General features: G+C 49.8%; 1 protein-coding gene across 2 annotated transcripts in view; it reads left to right on the top strand.

The window, feature by feature from the left end:
* LOC135545770 (protein diaphanous homolog 1-like) overlaps positions 1-22,500 on the top strand; it is a 191,412-nt gene that overhangs the window by 48,764 nt on the left and 120,148 nt on the right. For both annotated transcript variants that reach the window (XM_064973620.1, XM_064973621.1), the window contains 4 exons: positions 522-586; positions 3,102-3,281; positions 5,795-6,418; positions 18,604-18,718. In XM_064973620.1, the coding sequence (XP_064829692.1) occupies positions 522-586; positions 3,102-3,281; positions 5,795-6,418; positions 18,604-18,718 (984 nt within the window). The remainder of the gene's footprint in view (positions 1-521; positions 587-3,101; positions 3,282-5,794; positions 6,419-18,603; positions 18,719-22,500) is intronic.

Below are 22,500 nucleotides of genomic sequence, written 5' to 3' on the forward strand. Positions count from 1 at the left end.
CTCTCTCTTCTCTTTCTTTCTCTCCTCTCTGGATTAGTGTCTCTCTTCTTTCTCTCTCTGGATTAGTGTCTCTCTCCCTCTCCCTCTTCCTCTTCTCTTTCTCTCCTCTCTGGATTAGTGTCTCTCTCTCTTTCTCTCTCTGGATTAGTGTCTCTTTCTCTCTCTGGATTAGTGTCTCTGGGTCTCTCTCCCTCTTCTCTCTGGATTAGTGTCTCTGGGTCTTCTCTCTTCTCTCTCTCTGGATTAGTGTCTCTCTCTCTTTCTCTCTCTCTGGATTAGTCTCTCTCCCTCTTCCTCTCCCTCTTCCTCTTCTGTTTCTCTCCTCTCTCTCTCTGGATTAGTGTCTCTCTCTCTCCTCTCTCTCTCTGGATTAGTCTCTCTCCCGCTTCCTCTTCCTCTTCTGTTTCTCCCCTCTCTCTCTGGAATAGTCTCTCTCTCTCTCTTCTCTCTCTCTGGATTAGTGTCTCTCTCTCTCGGTCTGTCCTCTTCTCTTCCTCTCATCCCTCTCCGTCTCTCCACAGACAACATGGTGGACAAGACCAAGGTGGAGTCCAGTCAGGCCAAGGCCATAGAGTTGGAGAAGAAGGTGACACACACACACACACACACATAGACGGGCGATTGTAATGAGATTCTCCGTGCTCATTTCTCCCTGACACCCAACTAGCAGTCTAAATGAGAAAGAGACGAATGAGAGAATGAGTACACACGCTTGACGGCTTACTGATGGAGTACACACACACTAGTTGAGTGCTAAGTGCTGTGGTTGCGGGGGGTTCCTATCATGGGGTTTCCCCCCCATTATGAGTCTGACAGGATAATTGCAAACAGTGATCTGAAACTACCCCCATCTTACCCCCATCTTTCTCTCTCTCTTACACACGCACACTCTCACATTCTGTCCCACGTAAACATACCCATTCTCTGGAAATATGGACAATCACAATCAGTCTCTGCAACACACACACACACACACACACACACACACACACACACACACACACACACACACACACACACACACACACACACACTGGTTGTTATGATCATTACTAGCAGGATGAGACTGTCCAAAAGAGGAGGAAGTCTAGTGTCTGCAAGTTAAACACCAAACCAGCTGTGTGTGTGTGTGTGTGGGTGGGACCCTGTGTGTGTGTGGGACCCTGTGTGGGTGGGACCCTGTGTGGGTGGGACCCTGTGTGTGTGGGTGGGACCCTGTGTGTGTGGGTGGGACCGTGTGTTTGTGTGTGTGTGGAACCGTGTGTGTGTGTGTGTGTGTGGGACCGTGTGTGTGTGGGTGGGACCGTGTGTGGGTGGGTGGGACCCTGTGTGGGTGGGTGGGACCCTGTGTGTGTGTGTGTGTGTGTGGAACCGTGTGTGTGTGTGTGTGTGGAACCGTGTGGGTGTGTGGGACCGTGTGTGAGTGGACCCGTGTATGTGTGGGTGGGCCCGTGTGTGTGTGTGTGTGTGGGACCGTGTGTGTGTGTGTGTCTGTGTGTGTGTGTGTGTGTGTGTGTGGGTGGGTGTGTGGAACCGTGTGTTGGACCGTGTGTGGGTTGACCCGTGTATGTGTTGGTGGGCCCGTGTGTGGGTGGGCCCGTGTGTGTGTGTGTGTGTGTCTGTGTGTGAGACCGTGTGTGTGTGAGACCGTGTGTGTGTGAGACCGTGTGTGTGTGAGACCGTGTGTGTGTGACCGTGTGTGTGTGTGTGTGTGTGTTGGACCGTGTGTGTGTGTGTGTGTGTGTGGGGGACCGTGTGTGTGTGTGTGTGTGTGGGGGGACCGTGTGTGTGTGGGGGGACCGTGTGTGTGGGGGGACCGTGTGTGTGTGTGTGGGGGGGACCGTGTGTGTGTGTGTGTGGGAGCATGTGGGACCGTGTGTGTGGGAGCGTGTGTGTGTGGGAGCATGTGGGACCGTGTGTGTGGGAGCGTGTGTTCTCTCCAGTGTAGCTGGACACTAAGCTGTGTCTGTTTTTAACCCTGTTCTCTCATTCAGTAACTGGATTCTGAGCCCAGAGTGCTTTTAACCCTTTATATACGGTTTCTATCTAACTCTTTGTCCCAATGCATGGAATAAGTACTTTAATTGCTTTTGTATTGAAGGGAGTATTTTGCATATCCCAACTCCCCCAGAGACACCCTCAGAGAGTGGAGGCAGGGTCTGCCATTGTCAACGGTGACCCTGGAGTAATTAGGGTGAAGTACCTTGCTGACAATGTGTTTTCTCTCCTGTAGCTGGATGCAGAGATGATTGTGTGTTTTCTCTCCTGTCGCTGGATGCAGAGATGACTGTGTTTTCTCTCCTGTAGCTGGATGCAGAGATGACTGTGTGTTTTCTCTCCTGTAGCTGGATGCAGAGATGACTGTGTGTTTTCTCTCCTGTAGCTCGATGCAGAGATGACTGTGTGTCTTCTCTCCTGTAGCTAGATGCAGAGATGACTGTGTGTTTTCTCTCCTGTAGCTAGATGCAGAGATGACTGTGTGTTTTCTCTCCTGTAGCTGGATGCAGAGATGACTGTGTGTTTTCTCTCCTGTAGCTCGATGCAGAGATGACTGTGTGTCTTCTCTCCTGTAGCTGGATGCAGAGATGACTGTGTTTTCTCTCCTGTAGCTAGATGCAGAGATGACTGTGTGTCTTCTCTCCTGTAGCTGGATGCAGAGATGACTGTGTGTCTTCTCTCCTGTAGCTGGATGCAGAGATGATTGTGTGTTTTCTCTCCTGTAGCTAGATGCAGAGATGACTGTGTGTCTTCTCTCCTGTAGCTGGATGCAGAGATGACTGTGTGTCTTCTCTCCTGTAGCTGGATGCAGAGATGATTGTGTGTCTTCTCTCCTGTAGCTAGATGCAGAGATGACAGTGTGTCTTCTCTCCTGTAGCTAGATGCAGAGCTGACTGTGTGTCTTCTCTCCTGTAGCTAGATGCAGAGCTGACTGTGTGTCTTCTCTCCTGTAGCTAGATGCAGAGCTGACTGTGTGCCTTCTCTCCTGCAGCTGATGCAGAGCTGACTGTGTGCCTTCTCTCCTGTAGCTGGATGCAGAGCTGACTGTGTGCCTTCTCTCCTGTAGCTGGATGCAGAGCTGACTGTGTGCCTTCCTCCTGTAGCTGGATGCAGAGCTGACAGCACGCCATGAGCTGCAGGTAGAGCTGAAGAAAATGGAAGGAGACTACGAGCACAGAGTCCATGAGCTGGCTGCTGAAAAGGAGACTCTGGGATCTGAGAAGCAGGAGAGAGAGACAGAGAACCAGAGCCTAATGGAGCAGATCAACACGCTCAATGAAGAGGTACACACTCACACAGAGAGAACCCTTCAGTCATTTAACAGACACGCTTATCCGGAGCCACTTAGTGCTTTCATCTTAAGATAGCGATGTGAATACCCAGAGCTCCAAGTTGTATTACTCTACCAATAACAACCGAGTAGAGAGCCCCCCATGACCAATAGGAGTAAAGTGGAAAGTAATAGGAGCTCCAAGTAGCTCATAAGAAGTGGTCCACTCACCTGACACAGAGGGAGGAGGAGAGGTGTACCTGTCAGTGTCCTGGTGTTAGTCCAGCTGGACCCTGCCTCATAGTGACACACTGAGCATGTACCATCTGAAACACACAGGCCAAAACAGTCTGCCCCCATCATTGTGTGTATGTGTCTTATGGCTCCACACAGACCTTGGCAGGTCCCTTCCCCAACAGGCTGAGGCCAGCAGAATCATCTCATGGTCTCTCACGTCCAACTGGCTGTCCCCACGTCAACACACACATCAAAACCCTCATCGACAGATCATTCACTCTCTCCTCCATTTGAGACTCAGCCCGATCCAGAGAGTCTTCATATGTAGAACACACACACACACACACACACACACACACACACACACTAGAAATACAGAGAAGGAAGTCTTCTCTCATGGTGTATCAGCATAATCTTTCAGGCTTGAAATCTTCTCTGTTGAAATCTCTACCTCAATTTAAATTCAATTCAATAGACTGTATTGATGAGGCAAGTTAAATTACTTACATTGTTTTTATATGAATAATTTAACAATGGTGGGGCCAACAGCTATAATAATAGTAGTAGTTGAAATGGGATTACCATTAACAGAAACTACTCTCTCCCCATCTTTCTCTCTCTCGCTCTCTCCCCATCTTTCTCTCTCGCTCTCTCCCCATCTTTCTCTCTCTCGCTCTCTCCCCATCTTTCTCTCTCTCGCTCTCTCCCCATCTTTCTCTCTCTCGCTCTCTCCCCATCTTTCTCCCCATCTTTCTCTCGCTCTCGCTCTCTCTCCCCATCTTTCTCTCTCGCTCTCTCCATTCTCTCGCTTCCCCATCTTTCTCTCCTCTCTCCCGCATCTTTCTCTCTCTCTCTCTCCCCATCTTTCTCTCGCTCTTTCTCGCCTCTCCCCTCTTTCTCCCGCTCTCTCCCCCCATCTTTCTCTCTCGCTTCTCCCCCCATCTTTCTCTCTCGCTCTCTCCCCATCTTTCTCTCGCTCTCTCTCCCCATCTTTCTCTCGCTCTCTCCCCATCTTTCTCTCGCTCTCTCCCCATCTTTCTCTCTCGCTCTTTCTCTTTCTCTCTCGCTCCCTCCCCATCTTTCTCTCTCGCTCTCTCCCCATCTTTCTCTCCTCTCCCCATCCCATCTTTCTCTCCTCCCCATCTTTCTCTCCTCTCCCCCATCTTTCTCTCTTTCCTCTCTCCCCATCTTTCTCTCTCGCTCTCTCCCCATCTTTCTCTCTCGCTCTCTCCCCTTTCTCTCGCTTTCCCCATCTTCTCTCGCTCTCCCCCATCTTTCTCCATCTTTCTCTCGCCCCCCCATCTTTCTCTCCCCATCTTTCTCTCTCGCTCTCTCCCCATCTTTCTCTCTCCCCATCTTTCTCTCTCCCTCTCTCTCTTTCTCTCTCGCTCTCTCCCCATCTTTCTCTCTCGCTCTCTCCCCATCTTTCTCTCTCGCTCTCTCCCCATCTTTCTCTCTCGCTCTCTCCCCATCTTTCTCTCGAAGCTCTCTCTCCCCTCGTCTCTCCCATCTCCCGCTCTCTCCCCATCTTTCTCTCCGCTGGTCTCCCCATCTTTCTCGCTCTTTCTCCGCTCCCCCATCTTTCTCTCGCTCTCCCCATCTCGTCTTTCTCTCCTCTCCCCATCTTTCTCTCGCGCTCTCTCCCCATCCTCGCGCTCTCTCTCCCCATCTTTCTCTCTCCCCATCTTTCTCCGCTCTCTCCCCATCTTTCTCTCGCTCTCTCTCCCCATCTTTCTCGCGCTCCCCATCTTTCTCCGCCTCTCCCCCATCTTTTCTCTCTCTCCCCATCTTCTCTCGCTCTCTCCCCATCTTTCTCGTCTCTCCCCATCTTTCTCTCGCTCCCCTCTCCCCATCTTTCTCTCTCCCCCATCTTTCTCTCGCGCTCTCCCCCATCTTTCTCTCTCCCCATCTCCCGCCTCTCTCTCCCGCTCTCTCCCCATCTTTCTCTCCGCTCTCCCCATCTCCTCTCTCTCCTCTTTCTCTCGCTCTCTCCCGTCTCTCTCTCCATCTTTCGCTCTCTCCCATCTTCTCGCTCGCTCGCTCTCTCTCGCCCTTTCTCGCGTCTCTCTCTCGCCCGTCTCTCTCCCGCGTCTCTCGCTCGCTCCCGTTCTCTCCGCCCGTCTCTCCCGTCTCGCTCGTTCTCCCGCCGCCGCTCTCTCCCGTCTCGCTCGCTCGTTCTCTCCGCCGCTCGCTGTCTCTCGCTCGCTCGTTCTCTCCGCCCGTCTCTCGCTCGCTCGTTCTCTCCGCCCGTCTCTCGCTCGCTCGCTCTCTCCGCCCGTCTCTCTCCAGATAGAGAAGCTCAATAAGGATCTGAAGGAGGCCAAGGCTAGAGTGGTCATCGTCCATGTCCCAAGTGGTCCTGCTCCTCCTCTACCAGGTGGTCTCCCACCTCCCCTCCCGGGACAAACCAGCATGCCCCCTCCCCCTCCACCCCTACCTGGCCAAGCAGGCCTTCCTCCTCCCCTCCTGGGTATGCCCAGTCCCCCACCTCCCCCGCCCTTACCAGGTATCCCCGGTCCCCCGCCGCCCCCTCCTCTCCCTGGGATGGCCGGTCTGCCCCCGCCGCCCCCTCCTCTCCCTGGGATGGCCGGTCTGCCCCCGCCGCCCCCTCCTCTCCCTGGGATGGCCGGTCTGCCCCCGCCGCCCCCTCCTCTCCCTGGGATGGCCGGTCTGCCCCCGCCGCCCCCTCCTCTCCCTGGGATGGCCGGTCTGCCCCCGCCGCCCCCTCCTCCACCTGGGATGGCCGGTCTGCCCCCGCCGCCCCCTCCTCCACCAGGGATGGCCGGTATGCCCCCGCCACCACCTGGAATGGGGGGCTGGGGCGCCTCTGTGCCACCCCCTCTGCCCTTCGGCCTGGCACCCAAGAAGGAGTACAAGCCTGAGGTGCAGCTGAAGAGAGCCAACTGGAGCAAGGTGAGGATGGGTGTTTGTGGTTCTGCATATGTTAAATGGTGAGAACATGAGGAAAGATGTGATTGTCAGTGTCTCTTCTAAAACTGCACTAAAAGTTGGTAAGTGTGTGTGTGTGTTCTGTCCTTTATTAGTGTGCCCAATTAGAGTCTGGAATAACAACTGCAAAGCTCTTGACCGTGTGTGTGTGTGTGTGTGTGTGTGTGTGTGTGTGTGTGTGTGTGTGTGTTAATACTAAGCCCGTGACCATATGTGAGTGTATATGACTGTGTGTGAATGTCTGCCCCTGTTCTTTCCTGAGTGTGTGTGCGTGGACTGGAGTGTGTCTGTTCCATGTTCTCCTCCTGTCTCTCCTCTGCGATGGGTAAAACATCAGAATGGCCCTGTCTCTCTTTAGCCTAAAGCTACTGTTTAATAGCTTCAGCAGAGTTCATCTGTGTTTAGTCTCTCTCTCGTTCTTTCTCCCTCGCTCTCCCCAAATCTCTGTTCTCTTTGTTCGTTCTGGCGGGTTGGTGAGAGCCCTTTGAGGATGTCACAGAAATGTCTTTTTTAATAAGATGCTTCTTTTAACTGTGCTGGTGAAAGATAATTAAATTGCTTCAAGAAAGGACAGCATTCTTTTCGTAATTTCAATTAGCATTTTATTTCTCCAGACCCTGTATCACATTCTTTCCCCCTTCCTCACCCCCACATCCCCTCCCAGAAGCATCTTGGGTAATGAAAGGGTCACATATGTGAAGTTTCTCTCTCAGAGTTGAATGGCTGTGATTAAATCATTGGTCACATACACATGGTTAGCAGATGTTTAATGCGAGTGTAGCGAAATGCTTGTGTTTCTTGTTCCGACCGTGCAGTGATATCTAACAAGTAATCTAACAATTCCACAACAACTAACTAATACACACAACAACTAACTCATACACACAAATCTAAAGGGATGGAATAAGAATATATTCATATAAATATATGGATAGGAGAACTGAGGATGGATCAACAACATTGTAGTTACTCCACAATACTAACCTAATTGACTGAGTGAAAAGAAGGAAGCCTGTACAGAATATAATTATTCCATAATTTGCATCCTGTTTGCAACAAGGCACTACAGTAATAGTGGCAAAAGTGGAAAAGCAATTTACTTTTTGTCCCGACTAAAAAGTTATGTTTGGGACAAATCCAATACAACAATGTTATTTATTTAACTAGGCAAGTCAGTTAAGAACAAATTCTTATTTTCAATGACGACCTAGAAATAGTGGGTTAACTGCTTGTTCAGGGGCAGAACGACAGATTTGTACCTTGTCAGCTTGGGGATTTGAACTTGCAACCTTCCGGTTACTAGTCCAACGCTCTAATCACTAGGCTACCCTGCCACCCCACCTTACTGAGTGCCATAACAGTATATTTTCAAGGATATACTAGTGGCTGCATCATGTTATGGGTATGCTTGTAATCGGTAAGGACTGGGGAGTTTGTCAGGATAAAAGGAAACAGAATGGAGCTAAGCATTGGCAAAATCCCAGAGGAAAACCTGGTTCAGTCTATTTCCCACCAGACACTGGGAGATAAATTCACCTTTCACCAGGACAATAACCCAAAACATAATCTACACTGGAGTTGCTTTCCAAGAAGTTGTTACATATTTAAGTTTTGATTCAAATCTGCTTGAAAACCTATGGCAAGACCTGATGGTTGTCGAGCAATGATCAACAACCACTTTGACAAATGTTACACAATCCAGATGTGGAAGGTTCTTAGAGATTTACCCAGAAGACTAACAGCTGTAATCCCTAAGAAAGGTGCTTCTACAAAGCATTGACTCAGGGGTGTGAATACTTATGTAAATTAGATGTCTATTTCATTTTCAATACATTTAGTACATTTCTAAAAACATGTTTTCACTTTGTCATTATGGGTTATTGTGAGTAGATGGGTGAGAGAGAACATTTATTTCATCCATTTTGAATTCAGGCTGTGGAATAAGTTAAGGGGTGTGAATACTTTCTGTAGGCACTGCAGGTTGACCTCTCACCTCTACCCATCGCTCCACTCCAATCCTGCTCAAGGCCAATAACAACAACCTCACAAATGAGCCCCCATCACACCCCTCATCCCTCGCTTCTGGGGCACTGCAGCAGCGTCATCTGCTCTTCTCCTTGTCCTCCTCCTCCTATCCCTCGTTACTTGGCCCAGTGAAACAATGCCACCGTCAGCCCACTCTGGCACCTGACCCTTTTCCTTCTCTGCTGTCCACACACACACACCGCTTGATGCTGCAGGCAGGGTGGCAAGATGATGACCTCACGGGTGTGTTGGCTGAGCTCAGCACTGATGGAATGCCAGGGGCCCTCAGGCTGCACACGTCTCCTGGCCGGCCTCCCTGATCTTTCTCTCCATTTTCTCTCTTTCTGTCTCTCTCGGCCGGCGTCTCTCTCTCTCGGCCGGCTTCTCTCTCTCTCTCTCTCTCTCTCTCTCTCTCTCGGCCGACACTTATTTTACCTTAATATAATACATCAATAAAATCAATTTAACCTCGAGTAAATAATGAAACCTGTTCAATTTGGTTTAAATAATGCAAAAACAAAGTGTTGGAGAAGAAAGTAAAAGTACAGTATGTGCCATGTAATAAAGCTAACGTTTCAGTTCCTTGAGTTTGAGTTTATTTTTATTTTTACAGGGACAGTGCACATTAATCAACGTTTCAGTAAAAGTGCCGGTTTTAGCCAGCCGGCTAATTTTCAACCGCAGTCCCTGGGCAGGTTATTAAAAACAATTACAATATAGACAATAGCAACATAGAACAAGCAAGACATAGCAACATAGGACAAGCAAGACGTAGCATACAGACAGAGAAAAAAGCAGCAATACAAAATTCATAAAAGCAACAAAGTGTTTCCACACCTCACAAGCTACAGACAACAGACAACATGGAAAGCGGCAACACACAGCTAGGGACCATGTTCACAAATCTGATTGACCTTTAGCCATGTCTTCAAGCATTTTGTGAAAGTGTGATATGTGGTGCAGTTATGTGTGTCTGATGGCAGTGTATTCCAGACATGGGAGCTCTCAAAGAGAATGCAGATTTACTAAAGGTGCTTTTCCTTAGGGGAACTATACAGTCACCTCTCATGGCAGACCTTGTGGATCTGCTGCCATATGTCTGGGTTTTCTGTTTAACAAAAATATTGAGTGGAGGGGGAGCCAGGCCATTAAGGATCTTGAATACAAGACATGCGTCAGTGTATTGCACAAGATTTTCCCAACTCAAGAGCTCATGCTTTCTAAGAATGTGACAATGATGATGGCTATTGGGCTTCCTATCAAGCACTTTGAGAGCCTGTTTGTAGACAGACTGAATAGATTTTAATGTTGTACAGCAAGCTTGGGCCCAACTAGTCAAGCAGTATGTTAAGTGGGGGAGTATCATAGAGTTGAAGTACAGTTTTGCTACCTCTGTAGTCAAACAATTTCGTATAAATCGGAAATTAGCTAGGTTGAATTTAGTTATTTGAATTACCTTTTTCACATGCTTTTTAAAAGAGAGGTTGGAATCAAGTATGATGCCAAGGTACTTAAAATCGGATACCACCTGGAGCTTCTCCCCTGACACATAGACATCTGGCTCAGTAGCATCTGTTGCCCTCTTTGTGGAGAACATGCAAACAGTTTTTTTCACATTGAGATGCAAACACGAGTCACTTAGCCACTTTTTAACCTGGAACATTACAGTAGTGAGTTCTTGTGCAGCTTGTTGTTTGCTCTTTGCATGCACATATATCACTATCATCTGCATACATTTGAACTTCAGACCCAGTACAGACAGAAGGCAGATCATTAATGTACAGGCTGAACAGGAGGGGCCCCAGTATTGACCCTTGGGGCACGCCCACATCATAGCTACGATAGGGCGACAGCTCATTGCTCACTCTGACACACTGAGTTCTGCCTTCAAGGTATGATTTCATCCATCTCAAGGCATCAGGGGAAAAGTTGAACTTTGACAATTTTGTGATGAGAATCTCATGGTTAACAGTATCAAAAGCCTTCCTTAGGTCCAGAAACACAGCCCCAACAGCACCCCCTTTGTCCATCTTGGACTTCACATATTCCAGAAGAAAGCAGTTGGCCGTTTCTGTGGAGTGTTTCGCTCTGAAGCCAAACTGCATGGAGTGTAATGTGAAGGGGCTGTTGTTGAGGTGGGCAATCAGTTGTTCTGCTACACACTTTTCAACAACCTTTGACACCACAGGTAGTATACTAATGGGCCTGTAGTTACTCACGTCAGCAGGGTCGTCTGATTTAAAGATGGCCGTTATTATGGCCGACTTCCATACCCTTGGAAACACACCGAGACCAATAGATGTGTTGGTGACCTGAGTAATGGGGCCAATGAGTGACTCTTTGTAGTTTTTAAGAAAGGTAGAGTCCATCCCAAACACATCTTTGGCTTTAGAGTTCTTTAGTGAGCTAATCACCTTGTTCACCTTTGACTCAGAACCTTCCCTTATGATGAAGACAGGTTGAGTGTCATTCACTAGCACTGAGCCCAAGAAACCGGTGGAGGGGTTCTGTGTCCGTGCCCTGACAGAGTCAATAAAGTAGGAATTGAAGGCTATTGCTATTTCGACTGCATCCTGTGATAGATTGTTATTCACCATGATTTCTAGTCTTTTTGCAGTGTTACTATGATCTTTCCCTGTTAACTTTTTTAGATTCTCCCATATCAATTTAGAATTTCCCTTTGCTTCACCAATTATGTTAATAAAAAAGTTTGCCTTGGCCTGTCTGATTTCTTTCATCACTTTATTTCTCAACATGGTAAACCTACGTCTGTCATGCTCTAATTTAGATTTTAGGGCTATTTTTAGAGCATAATCTCGTTCTTTCATCAATTTCCAGATTTCTCCATTTAGCCAAGGAAGAGTGATCTTTTGGGCAGGTTTGGATTTGATTTTCTTTAGGAAGCCATTTATTGTAGTCTGGATTGTGGATAGAAAAACCTGACTATCAGCTTCCCGTCTGTATAGGACAAGAGATCATAGGACCTTGTTCAGAACATGAAAACATATGAAAGCTGGTGGTTCCTTTTAACATGAGTCTTCAATATTCCCAGGTAAGAAGTTTTAGGTTGTAGTTATTATAGGAATTATAGGACTATTTCCCTCTATACCATTTGTATTTCATTAACCTTTGACTATTGGATGTTATTATAGGCACTTTAGTATTGCCAGTGTAACAGTATAGCTTCCGTCCCTCTCCTCGCTTCTCCCTGGGCTCGAACCAGCAACACAACGACAACATCCACCATCGAAGCAGCGTTACCCATGCAGAGCAAGGGAAACAACCACCCCAAGGCTCAGAGTGAGTGAAGTTTGAAACGCTATGAGCGCACGCTAACTAGCAAGCCATTTCACTTCGGTTACACCAGCCTCATCTCGGGAGTTGATAGGCTTGAAGTCATAATCCGCGCAATGCTTGACGCACAACGAAGAGCTGCTGGCAAAACGCACAAAAGTGCTGTTTGAATGAATGTTTGCGCACCTGCTTCTGCCTACCACCGCTCAGTCAGATACTTAGATACTTACTTTATCCTATCCTAGGTATTCCTTAAAGAGGTGGGATTTCAGGTGTCTCCGGAAGGTGGTGATTGACTCCGCTGTCCTGGCGTCGTGAGGGAGTTTGTTCCACCATTGGGGGGCCAGAGCAGCGAACAGTTTTGACTGGGCTGAGCGGGAACTGTACTTCCTCAGTGGTAGGGAGGCGAGCAGGCCAGAGGTGGATGAACGCAGTGCCCTTGTTTGGGTGTAGGGCCTGATCAGAGCCTGGAGGTACTGCGGTGCCGTTCCCCTCACAGCTCCGTAGGCAAGCACCATGGTCTTGTAGCGGATGCGAGCTTCAACTGGAAGCCAGTGGAGAGAGCGGAGGAGCGGGGTGACGTGAGAGAACTTGGGAAGGTTGAACACCAGACGGGCTGCGGCGTTCTGGATAGGGGTTTAATGGCACAGGCAGGGAGCCCAGCCAACAGCGAGTTGCAGTAATCCAGACGGGAGATGACAAGTGTCTGGATTAGGACCTGCGCCGCTTCCTGTGTGAGGCAGGGTCGTACTCTGCGGATGTTGTAGAGCATGAACCTACAGGAACGGGCCACCGCCTTGATGTTAGTTGAGAACGACAGGGTGTTGTCCAGGATCACGCCAAGGTTCTTAGCGCTCTGGGAGGAGGTCACAATGGAGTTGTCAACCGTGATGGCGAGATCATGGAACGGGCAGTCCTTCCCCGGGAGGAAGAGCAGCTCCGTCTTGCCGAGGTTCAGCTTGAGGTGGTGATCCGTCATCCACACTGATATGTCTGCCAGACATGCAGAGATGCGATTCGCCACCTGGTCATCAGAAGGGGGAAAGGAGAAGATTAATTGTGTGTCGTCTGCATAGCAATGATAGGAGAGACCATGTGAGGTTATGACAGAGCCAAGTGACTTGGTGTATAGCGAGAATAGGAGAGGGCCTAGAACAGAGCCCTGGGGGACACCAGTGGTGAGAGCGCGTGGCGAGGAGACAGATTCTCGCCACGCCGCCTGGTAGGAGCGACCTGTCAGGTAGGACGCAATCCAAGCGTGGGCCGCGCCGGAGATGCCCAACTCGGAGAGGGTGGAGAGGAGGATCTGATGGTTCACAGTATCGAAGGCAGCCGATAGGTCTAGAAGGATGAGAGCAGAGGAGAGAGAGTTAGCTTTAGCAGTGCTGAGCGCCTCCGTGATACAGAAGAGCAGTCTCAGTTGAATGACTAGAAACCTGACTGATTTGGATCAAGAAGGTCATTCTGAGAGAGATAGCGGGAGAGCTGGCCAAGGACGGCACGTTCAAGAGTTTTGGAGAGAAAAGAAAGAAGGGATACTGGTCTGTAGTTGTTGACATCGGAGGGATCGAGTGTAGGTTTTTTCAGAAGGGGTGCAACTCTCGCTCTCTTGAAGACGGAAGGGACGTAGCCAGCGGTCAGGGATGAGTTGATGAGCGAGGTGAGGTAAGGGAGAAGGTCTCCGGAAATGGTCTGGAGAAGAGAGGAGGGGATAGGGTCAAGCGGGCAGGTTGTTGGGCGGCCGGCCGTCACAAGAAGCGAGATTTCATCTGGAGAGAGGGGGGAGAAAGAGGTCAGAGCACAGGGTAGGGCATGTGAGCAGAACCAGCGGTGTCATTTGACTTAGCAAACGAGGATCGGATGTCGACCTTCTTTTCAAAATGGTTGACGAAGTCATCTGCAGAGAGGGATGAGGGGGGGGAGGGGGAGGAGGATTCAGGAGGGAGGAGAAGGTGGCAAAGAGCTTCCTAGGGTTAGAGGCAGATGCTTGGAATTTAGAGTGGTAGAAAGTGGCTTTAGCAGCAGAGACAGAGGAGGAAAATGTAGAGAGGAGGGAGTGAAAGGATGCCAGGTCCGCAGGGAGGCGAGTTTTCCTCCATTTCCGCTCGGCTGCCCGGAGCCCTGTTCTGTGAGCTCGCAATGAGTCGTCGAGCCACGGAGCGGGGGGGAGGACCGAGCCGGCCTGGAGGATAGGGGACATAGAGAGTCAAAGGATGCAGAAAGGGAAGAGAGGAGGGTTGAGGAGGCAGAATCAGGAGATAGGTTGGAGAAGGTATGAGCAGAGGGAAGAGATGATAGGATGGAAGAGGAGAGAGTAGCGGGGGAGAGAGAGCGAAGGTTGGGACGGCGCGATACCATCCGAGTAGGGGCAGTGTGGGAAGTGTTGGATGAGAGCGAGAGGGAAAAGGATACAAGGTAGTGGTCGGAGACTTGGAGGGGAGTTGCAATGAGGTTAGTGGAAGAACAGCATCTAGTAAAGATGAGGTCGAGCGTATTGCCTGCCTTGTGAGTAGGGGGAAGGTGAGAGGGTGAGGTCAAAAGAGGAGAGGAGTGGAAAGAAGGAGGCAGAGAGGAATGAGTCAAAGGCAGACGTGGGGAGGTTAAAGTCGCCCAGGACTGTGAGAGGTGAGCCGTCCTCAGGAAAGGAGCTTATCAAGGCATCAAGCTCATTGATGAACTCTCCGAGGGAACCTGGAGGGCAATAAATGATAAGGATGTTAAGCTTGAAAGGGCTGGTAACTGTGACAGCATGGAATTCAAAGGAGGCGATAGACAGATGGGTAAGGGGAGAAAGAGAGAATGACCACTTGGGAGAGATGAGGATCCCGGTGCCACCACCCCGCTGACCAGAAGCTCTCGGGGTGTGCGAGAACACGTGGGCGGACGAAGAGAGAGCAGTAGGAGTAGCAGTGTTATCTGTGGTGATCCATGTTTCCGTCAGTGCCAAGAAGTCGAGGGACTGGAGGGAGGCATAGGCTGAGATGAACTCTGCCTTGTTGGCCGCAGATCGGCAGTTCCAGAGGCTACCGGAGACCTGGAACTCCACGTGGGTCGTGCGCGCTGGGACCACCAGATTAGGGTGGCCGCGGCCACGCGGTGTGGAGCGTTTGTATGGTCTGTGCAGAGAGGAGAGAACAGGGATAGATAGACACATAGTTGACAGGCTACAGAAGAGGCTACGCTAATGCAAAGGAGATTGGAATGACAAGTGGACTACACGTCTCGAATGTTCAGAAAGTTAAGCTTACGTAGCAAGAATCTTATTGACTAAAATGATTGAAATGATACAGTACTGCTGGAGTAGGCTAGCTGGCAGTGGCTGCGTTGTTGACTTTGTAGGCTAGCTGGCAGTGGCTGCGTTGTTGACACTACACTAATCAAGTCGTTCCGTCGAGTGTAATAGTTTCTACAGTGCTGCTATTCGGGGGCTAGCTGGCTAGCTAGCAGTGTTGATTACGTTACGTTACGTTAAAAGAACGACAATATCTGGCTAGCTAACCTAGAAAATCGCTCTAGACTACACAATTGTCTTAGATACAAAGACGGCTATGTAGCTAGCTAGCTACGATCAAACAAATCAAACCGTTGTACTGTAATGAAGTGAAATGAAAATGTGATACTACCTGTGGAGTGTTGACCGGGTTGTTGAAGTTCTATTCGGTAGACGTTGGCTAGCTGTTGGCTAGCTAGCTAGCAGTATCTCCTACGTTAAGGACGACAAATAGCTGGCTAGCTAACCTCGGTAAATTAAGATAATCACTCTAAGTCTACACACTCTAAACTACACAATTATCTTGGATACGAAGACAGCAAAGACAACTATGTAGCTAGCTAACACTACACTAATCGAGTCGTTCAGTTGAGTGTAATAGTTTCTACAGTGCTGGTAGACGGTGGACGTTAGCTAGCTGCTGGGCAGATAGCAGTGTAGACTACGTTAGGACGACGAAATACGATAATTACGCAATTATCTTTGATACAAAGACGGCTATGTAGCTAGCTAAGAAGAAATTGCTAAGATTAGACAAATCAAACCGTTGTACTATAATGAAATGTAATGAGAATGTAATGAAAAGTTATACTACCTGCGGACCGAAGTGTAGATGCGACCGCTCGCTCCAACCCGGAGACTACGTTAGAACGACTGTATATCTGAAAATATTCAGATTACAAAGTTATAATTTTCCTAATATAACTTTCAGATATTTTAATATCTGATCAATTAGTCTTCTAATTAATGAATTGTTATTTACCTCAATTTAGTCTCATTCCACACGTTGTAAATTGTTGGTTATCTGCACGAACACAGTCTTCACTATGAGTCATCCATACATCAATTGTCTTAAAATAATTTATTTACTAACTAATTCACTGAAATGCATAACAAACAGTAGATATGGTTACAAATAAATGATAGCCAGTGTGCCCTAGTGGGCTAAACCGGCATGGCGGCTTGTTAGACAAAAGGGAAGTGTGGGTCAGCTGAGAAGTCACTACAGAGTTGATAATTATAACAATTGAAATGCTAATCCTTTGCACATGAATACCCACTCATTCGGGAATAATTGCAATCAATATATATTTACGCTCAGTGTGTCGTCGGGATCTCTGTTGAAAAGTTTGTTTCTGTTGGAGAGTTTGTCCTCTCTCTCTCTCTGTCGTGGTTAGAATGGATAGTTCAGAGTGACATTCAGTCATGTCGTCATAGGTTAGTTGTTTCGGAGGTTGTCGGTCTTCGCGTTCAATGATACCGAATTCCTAGCTGCAGACTAGTAATTAATATCAAAGACTTGTTCTTATTCTGTCGGTATCAATAGTCTAAGAGTTTAACCACGTGGTATGGTTAAAAGATTCAGCCATCTACTCAAACCTTGGCCCTCTCGTGGCGAGCTCACCTGCAACCTTTAGCCATCTCGTAATTGAGGTAAGCTCGGTCTCCTCTCAGATCTTGGCCCTCTCGTGGTTAGCTCGTCTGCAACCTTTAGCCATCTCGTAATTGGGGTAAGCTCGGTCTCCTCTCAAACCTTGGCCCTCTCGTTATAGAGGTAAACTGGTCTGGTGATAGAAAACCTAGGTGGGTGTTTTATTCGGAAGAGCAGAAAAGGGCCTGTCCCATTTATTTATTTCACCTTTATTTAACCGGGTAGGCAAGTTGAGAACAAGTTTTCATTTTCAATTGCGATGACGCCAGACCATAACTATGCTCATGGGTGGTCCTCTGATTTAGTTAAACTCCAAAGGGAATTGGAGTTTCCTTCATGAAACAGTCCAAAATCACATTACACAATTTCACAAACAGTATCATCCTCACTCATTCATCTTATACAACGATTAGATGTGAACCTCATAACTGAGGCTATTGTGTAAATAGCGTTATGGTAATGTGGCCGTATTGTCTCCCATGAGTTTCACCAAATTGTACCAAACGGATCAGTTCGTAGCTGGATTCTTCACCAATCTTTTATACCTTCTCCAGAACATAAATGTAATTTGGTTCTCCAGTTCTGTGAGGTGGAAGAAATTCCTTTGTTCTCTCTATGAAACTCACTCTCTCTCTATATACTGTGGCAATGAGAGATAATCTCATCCAGGAATTTACGACCTCTCTGACCACAGCAGCCTGGGTGTAGGAGGCAGAGAGAGATGGTGCCGAGGTAGGGGGTTGGTGCTTGCGGTGTCCAAAGAGGGCAACTTCATGACATCACTGAGTCTGTACGTAGTCAAAGCTTTCCTTAAGTTTGGGTCAGTCACAGTGGTCAGGTATTATGCCACTGTGTACTCTCTGTTTAGGGCCAAATAGCAGTCTAGTTTGCTCTGTTTTTTTTTGTTAATTAGTTGACACATTGGAAATAATGATCTTTTTGTTTTCTCATTTGGTTGGGTCTAATTGTGCTGCTGTCCTGGGGCTCTGTGGGGTCTGTTTGTGTTTGTGAACAGAGCCCCAGGACCAGCTTTCTTAGGAGACTCTTCTCCAGGTTCATCTCTCTGTAGGTGATGGCTTTGTTATGGAAGGTATGGGAATCGCTTCCTTTTAGGTAGTGCTAGAATTTAACATCTCTTTTCTGGATTTTGATAATTAGCGGGTATCGGCTTAATTCTGCTCTGTGTGCATTATTTGGTGTTCTATGTTGTACATGGAGGATATTTTTGCAGAATTCTGCATGCAGAGTGTCAATTTGATGTTTGTCCCATTTTGTGAATTCTTGGTTGGTGAGCGGACCCTAGACCTCACAACCATAAAGGGCAATGGGATCTATGACTGATGCAAGTATTTTTAGCCAGATCCTAATCCGTATGTCTCTCCATCCTCTCTTTCAACGCCCTGGTGCTCCTGCTCTTTCTCTGTCCTCCTCTCCTCCTCCTCCATGTGTCTCTCCATCCTCTCTTTCAACGCCCTGGTGCTCCTGCTCTTTCTCTGTCCTCCTCTCCTCCTCCTCCATGTGTCTCTCCATCCTCTCTTTCAACACCCTGGTGCTCCTGCTCTTTCTCTGTCCTCCTCTCCTCCTCCTCCATGTGTCTCTCCATCCTCTCTTTCAACGCCCTGGTGCTCCTGCTCTTTCTCTGTCCTCCTCTCCTCCTCCATGTGTCTCTCCATCCTCTCTTTCAACGCCCTGGTGCTCCTGCTCTTTCTCTGTCCTCCTCTCCTCCTCCATGTGTCTCTCCATCCTCTCTTTCAACACCCTGGTGCTCCTGCTCTTTCTCTGTCCTTCTCCCACTTAATTGCTTGATTTATGGATTGTTTTTTTTGCTAAATTGCATAGGGTGGTTGTTGAAAGGATTCGTGAGGCATTTATCTCTCTCTCCCCTCTCTCTCTCTCTGTGTGTAACAGATTGGATATGAGGACCTGTCTGAAAACAGTTTCTGGACTAAGACCAAAGAGGATCGCTATGAGAACAACGAGCTCTTCGCCAAACTCACCTTGGCCTTCTCCTCCCAGACCAAGAGTGAGTGTCACCCCGTGCACGTGTGTTTATGCAGGCATGTGTGTCACCCCGTGCACGTGTGTTTATGCAGGCATGTGTGTCACCCCGTGCACGTGTGTTTATGCAGGCATGTGTGTCACCCCGTGCACGTGTGTTTATGCAGGCATGTGTGTCACCCCGTGCACGTGTGTTTATGCAGGCATGTGTGTCACCCCGTGCACGTGTGTTTATGCAGGCATGTGTGTCACCCCGTGCACGTGTGTTTATGCAGGCATGTGTGTCACCCCGTGCACATGTGTTTATGCAGGCATGTGTGTCACCCCGTGCACGTGTGTTTATGCAGGCATGTGTGTCACCCCGTGCACGTGTGTTTATGCAGGCATGTGTGTCACCCCGTGCACATGTGTTTATGCAGGCATGTGTGTCACCCCGTGCACGTGTGTTTATGCAGGCATGTGTGTCACCCTGTGCACGTGTGTTTATGCAGGCATGTGTGTCACCCCGTGCACGTGTGTTTATGCAGGCATGTGTGTCACCCCGTGCACGTGTGTTTATGCAGGCATGTGTGTCACCCCGTGCACGTGTGTTTATGCAGGCATGTGTGTCACCCCGTGCACGTGTGTTTATGCAGGCATGTGTGTCACCCCGTTGTGTTTATGCAGGCATGTGTGTCACCCCGTGCACGTGTGTTTATGCAGGCATGTGTGTCACCCCGTGCACGTGTGTTTATGCAGGCATGTGTGTCACCCCGTGCACGTGTGTTCTGGCTCATGTATACCTGCCTGACAGCAGTGCACTTGTCTCAGTAAAGTTGACTTACTAATGATGATGGATTTGTCTCCTGCTCCATCTCTCTCCCTTTCTCTTTCTCTCTCTATGTCCATTCCATCCATCCCACAGCCTCCAAAGGTAAGAACATACAAATGATGTTGGGTACAAGGGCTGGTGTGTGTGTTGTTTTGGCCTTGTTGTCTCATTCTGAGAGACAGAGTATGGACTGCGTTAAATGGATTGGGATTAGAGGAATGGATGGGAAGGAGAAATGGGGAGGAGGAATGTATGGGGAGGAGAAATGGGGAGGAGGAATGGATGGGGAATGGCATGGGGATGGGGGAAGGGGAGGAGGAATGGAGGATGGGGAGGATGGGATGAGGAGGAGGAATGGAATGGCATGTGGAGGAGGAATGGAATGGCATGGGGAGGAGGAATTGATGGGCATGGGGAATGGAAGGGGAGGAGGAATGGGGAGGAGGAATGTATGGGGAGGAGAAATGGGGAGGAGGAATGGATGGGCATGGGGAGGAGGAATGGAATGGCATGTGGAGGAGGAATGGAATGGCATGGGGAGGAGGAATTGATGGGCATGGGGAGGAGGAAGGGATGGGCATGGGGAGGAGGAATGGATGGGCATGGGGAAGGGGAGGAGGAATGGATGGGCATGGGGAGGAGGAATGGATGGGCATGGGGAGGAGGAATGGATGGGCATGGGGAGGAGGAATGCATGGGGAGGAGGAATGGATGGGCATGGGGAATGGAAGGGGAGGAGGAATGGATGGGCATGGGGAGGAGGAAGGGATGGGCATGGGGAGGAGGAATGGATGGGCATGGGGAAGGGGAGGAGGAATGGATGGGCATGGGGAAGGGGAGGAGGAATGGATGGGCATGGGGAGGAGGAATGGATGGGCATGGGGAGGAGGAATGCATGGGGAGGAGGAATGGATGGGCATGGGGAGGAGGAATGGATGGGAATGGAAGGGGAGGAGGAGTGAATGGGCATGGGGAGGGGGAATGGATGGGGAGGAGGAATGGATGGGCATGGGGAGGGGAAATGGATGGGGAGGAGGAATGGATGGGCATTGGGAATGGATGGGGAGGAGGAATGGATGGGAATGGAAGGGAGGAGGAATGGATGGGCATGGGGAATGGATGGGGAGGGGGAATGGAAGGGGAGGGGGAATGGATGGGCATGGGGAAGAGGAATGGAAGGGGAGGGGGAATGGATGGGCATGGGGAATGGAAGGGGAGGAGGAATGGATGGGCATGGGGAGGGGGAATGGATGGGCATGGGGAGGAGGAATGGATGGACATGGGGAGGAGGAATGGATGGGCATGGGGAGGAGGAATGCATGGGGAGGAGGAATGGATGGGCATGGGGAATGGAAGGGGAGGAGGAATGGATGGGCATGGGGAGGAGGAATGGATGGGAATGGAAGGGGAGGAGGAATGAATGGGCATGGGGAGGGGGAATGGATGGGCATGGGGAGGGGGAATGGATGTGGGGATGGGGAATGGAAGGGGAGGAGGAATGGATGGGCATGGGGAGGAGGAATGGATGTGCATGGGGAGGGGGAATGGATGGGGAGGAGGAATGGATGTGCATGGGCATGGGGAGGGGGAATGGAAGGGGAGGAGGAATGGATGGGCATGGGGAGGAGGAATGGATGGGCATGGGGAGGGGAAATGGATGGGGAGGAGGAATGGATGGGCATGGGGAATGGATGGGGAGGAGGAATGGATGGGAATGGAAGGGGAGGAGGAATGGATGGGCATGGGGAATGGATGGGGAGGGGGAATGGAAGGGGAGGGGGAATGGATGGGCATGGGGAAGAGGAATGGAAGGGGAGGGGGAATGGATGGGCATGGGGAATGGAAGGGGAGGAGGAATGGATGGGGAGGGGGAATGGATGGGCATGGGGAGGAGGAATGGATGGACATGGGGAGGAGGAATGGATGGACATGGGGAGGAAGGAATGGATGGGGAGGGGGAATGGATGGGCATGGGGAGGGGGAGGGGGAATGGATGGGGAGGGGGAATGGATGGGCATGGGGATGGGGAATGGATGGGCATGAGGAAGAAGAATGGATGGGCATGAGGAAGAAGAATGGATGGGCATGAGGAAGAGATGGATGGGCATGAGGAAGAGATGGATGGGCATGGGGAAGGGGAATGGATGGGCATGGGGAAGAGAAATGGATGGGCATGGGGAAGGGGAATGGATGGGCATGGGGAAGAGGAATGGATGGGCATGGGGAAGGGGAATGGATGGGCATGGGGAAGAGGAATGGATGGGCATGGGGAAGGGGAATGGATGGGCATGGGGAAGGGGAATGGATGGGCATGGGGAAGGGGAATGGATGGGCATGGAGAAGAGGAATGGATGGGCATGGAGAAGAGGAATGGATGGGCATGGGGAAGAGGAATGGATGGGCAGGGTGAAGAGGAATGGATGGGCAAGGGGAAGAGGAATGGATGGGCATGGGGGAAAGAAATGGATTGGGAGGAGGAATGGAGGGGGAATGGATGGGCATGGAGAAGAGGAATGGATGGGCATGGGGAAGAGGAATGAATGGGCATGGGGAAGAGGAATGATGGGCATGAGGAGAAGGAATGGATGAGCAGGAGGTATTGATGGGCAGGAGGAATGGATGGGCATGAGGGGGAATGGATGGGCATGGGGAAGAGGAATTGATGGGGAGGGGAAATGGATGGGGAAGAGGAATGGATGGGCATAGGGAAGAGGAAAGGATGGCGAGGGGGAATGGATGGGGAGAAGGAATGGATGGGGAAGAGGAATTGATGGGGAGGGGGAATTGATGTGCATGGGGAAGAGGAATGGATGGGCATGGGGAAGAGGAATGGATGGGCATGGGGAAGAGGAATGGATGGGCATGGGGAAGAGGAATGGATGGGCATGGGGAAGAGGAATGGATGGGCATGGGGAAGAGGAATGGATGGGCATGGGGAAGAGGAATGGATGGGGAGGGGAAAGAGGAATGGATGGGAAGAGGAATGGATGGGGAGG

Source organism: Oncorhynchus masou, chromosome 9, assembly GCF_036934945.1.
Source record: "Oncorhynchus masou masou isolate Uvic2021 chromosome 9, UVic_Omas_1.1, whole genome shotgun sequence".
NCBI lineage: Eukaryota > Metazoa > Chordata > Actinopteri > Salmoniformes > Salmonidae > Oncorhynchus > Oncorhynchus masou.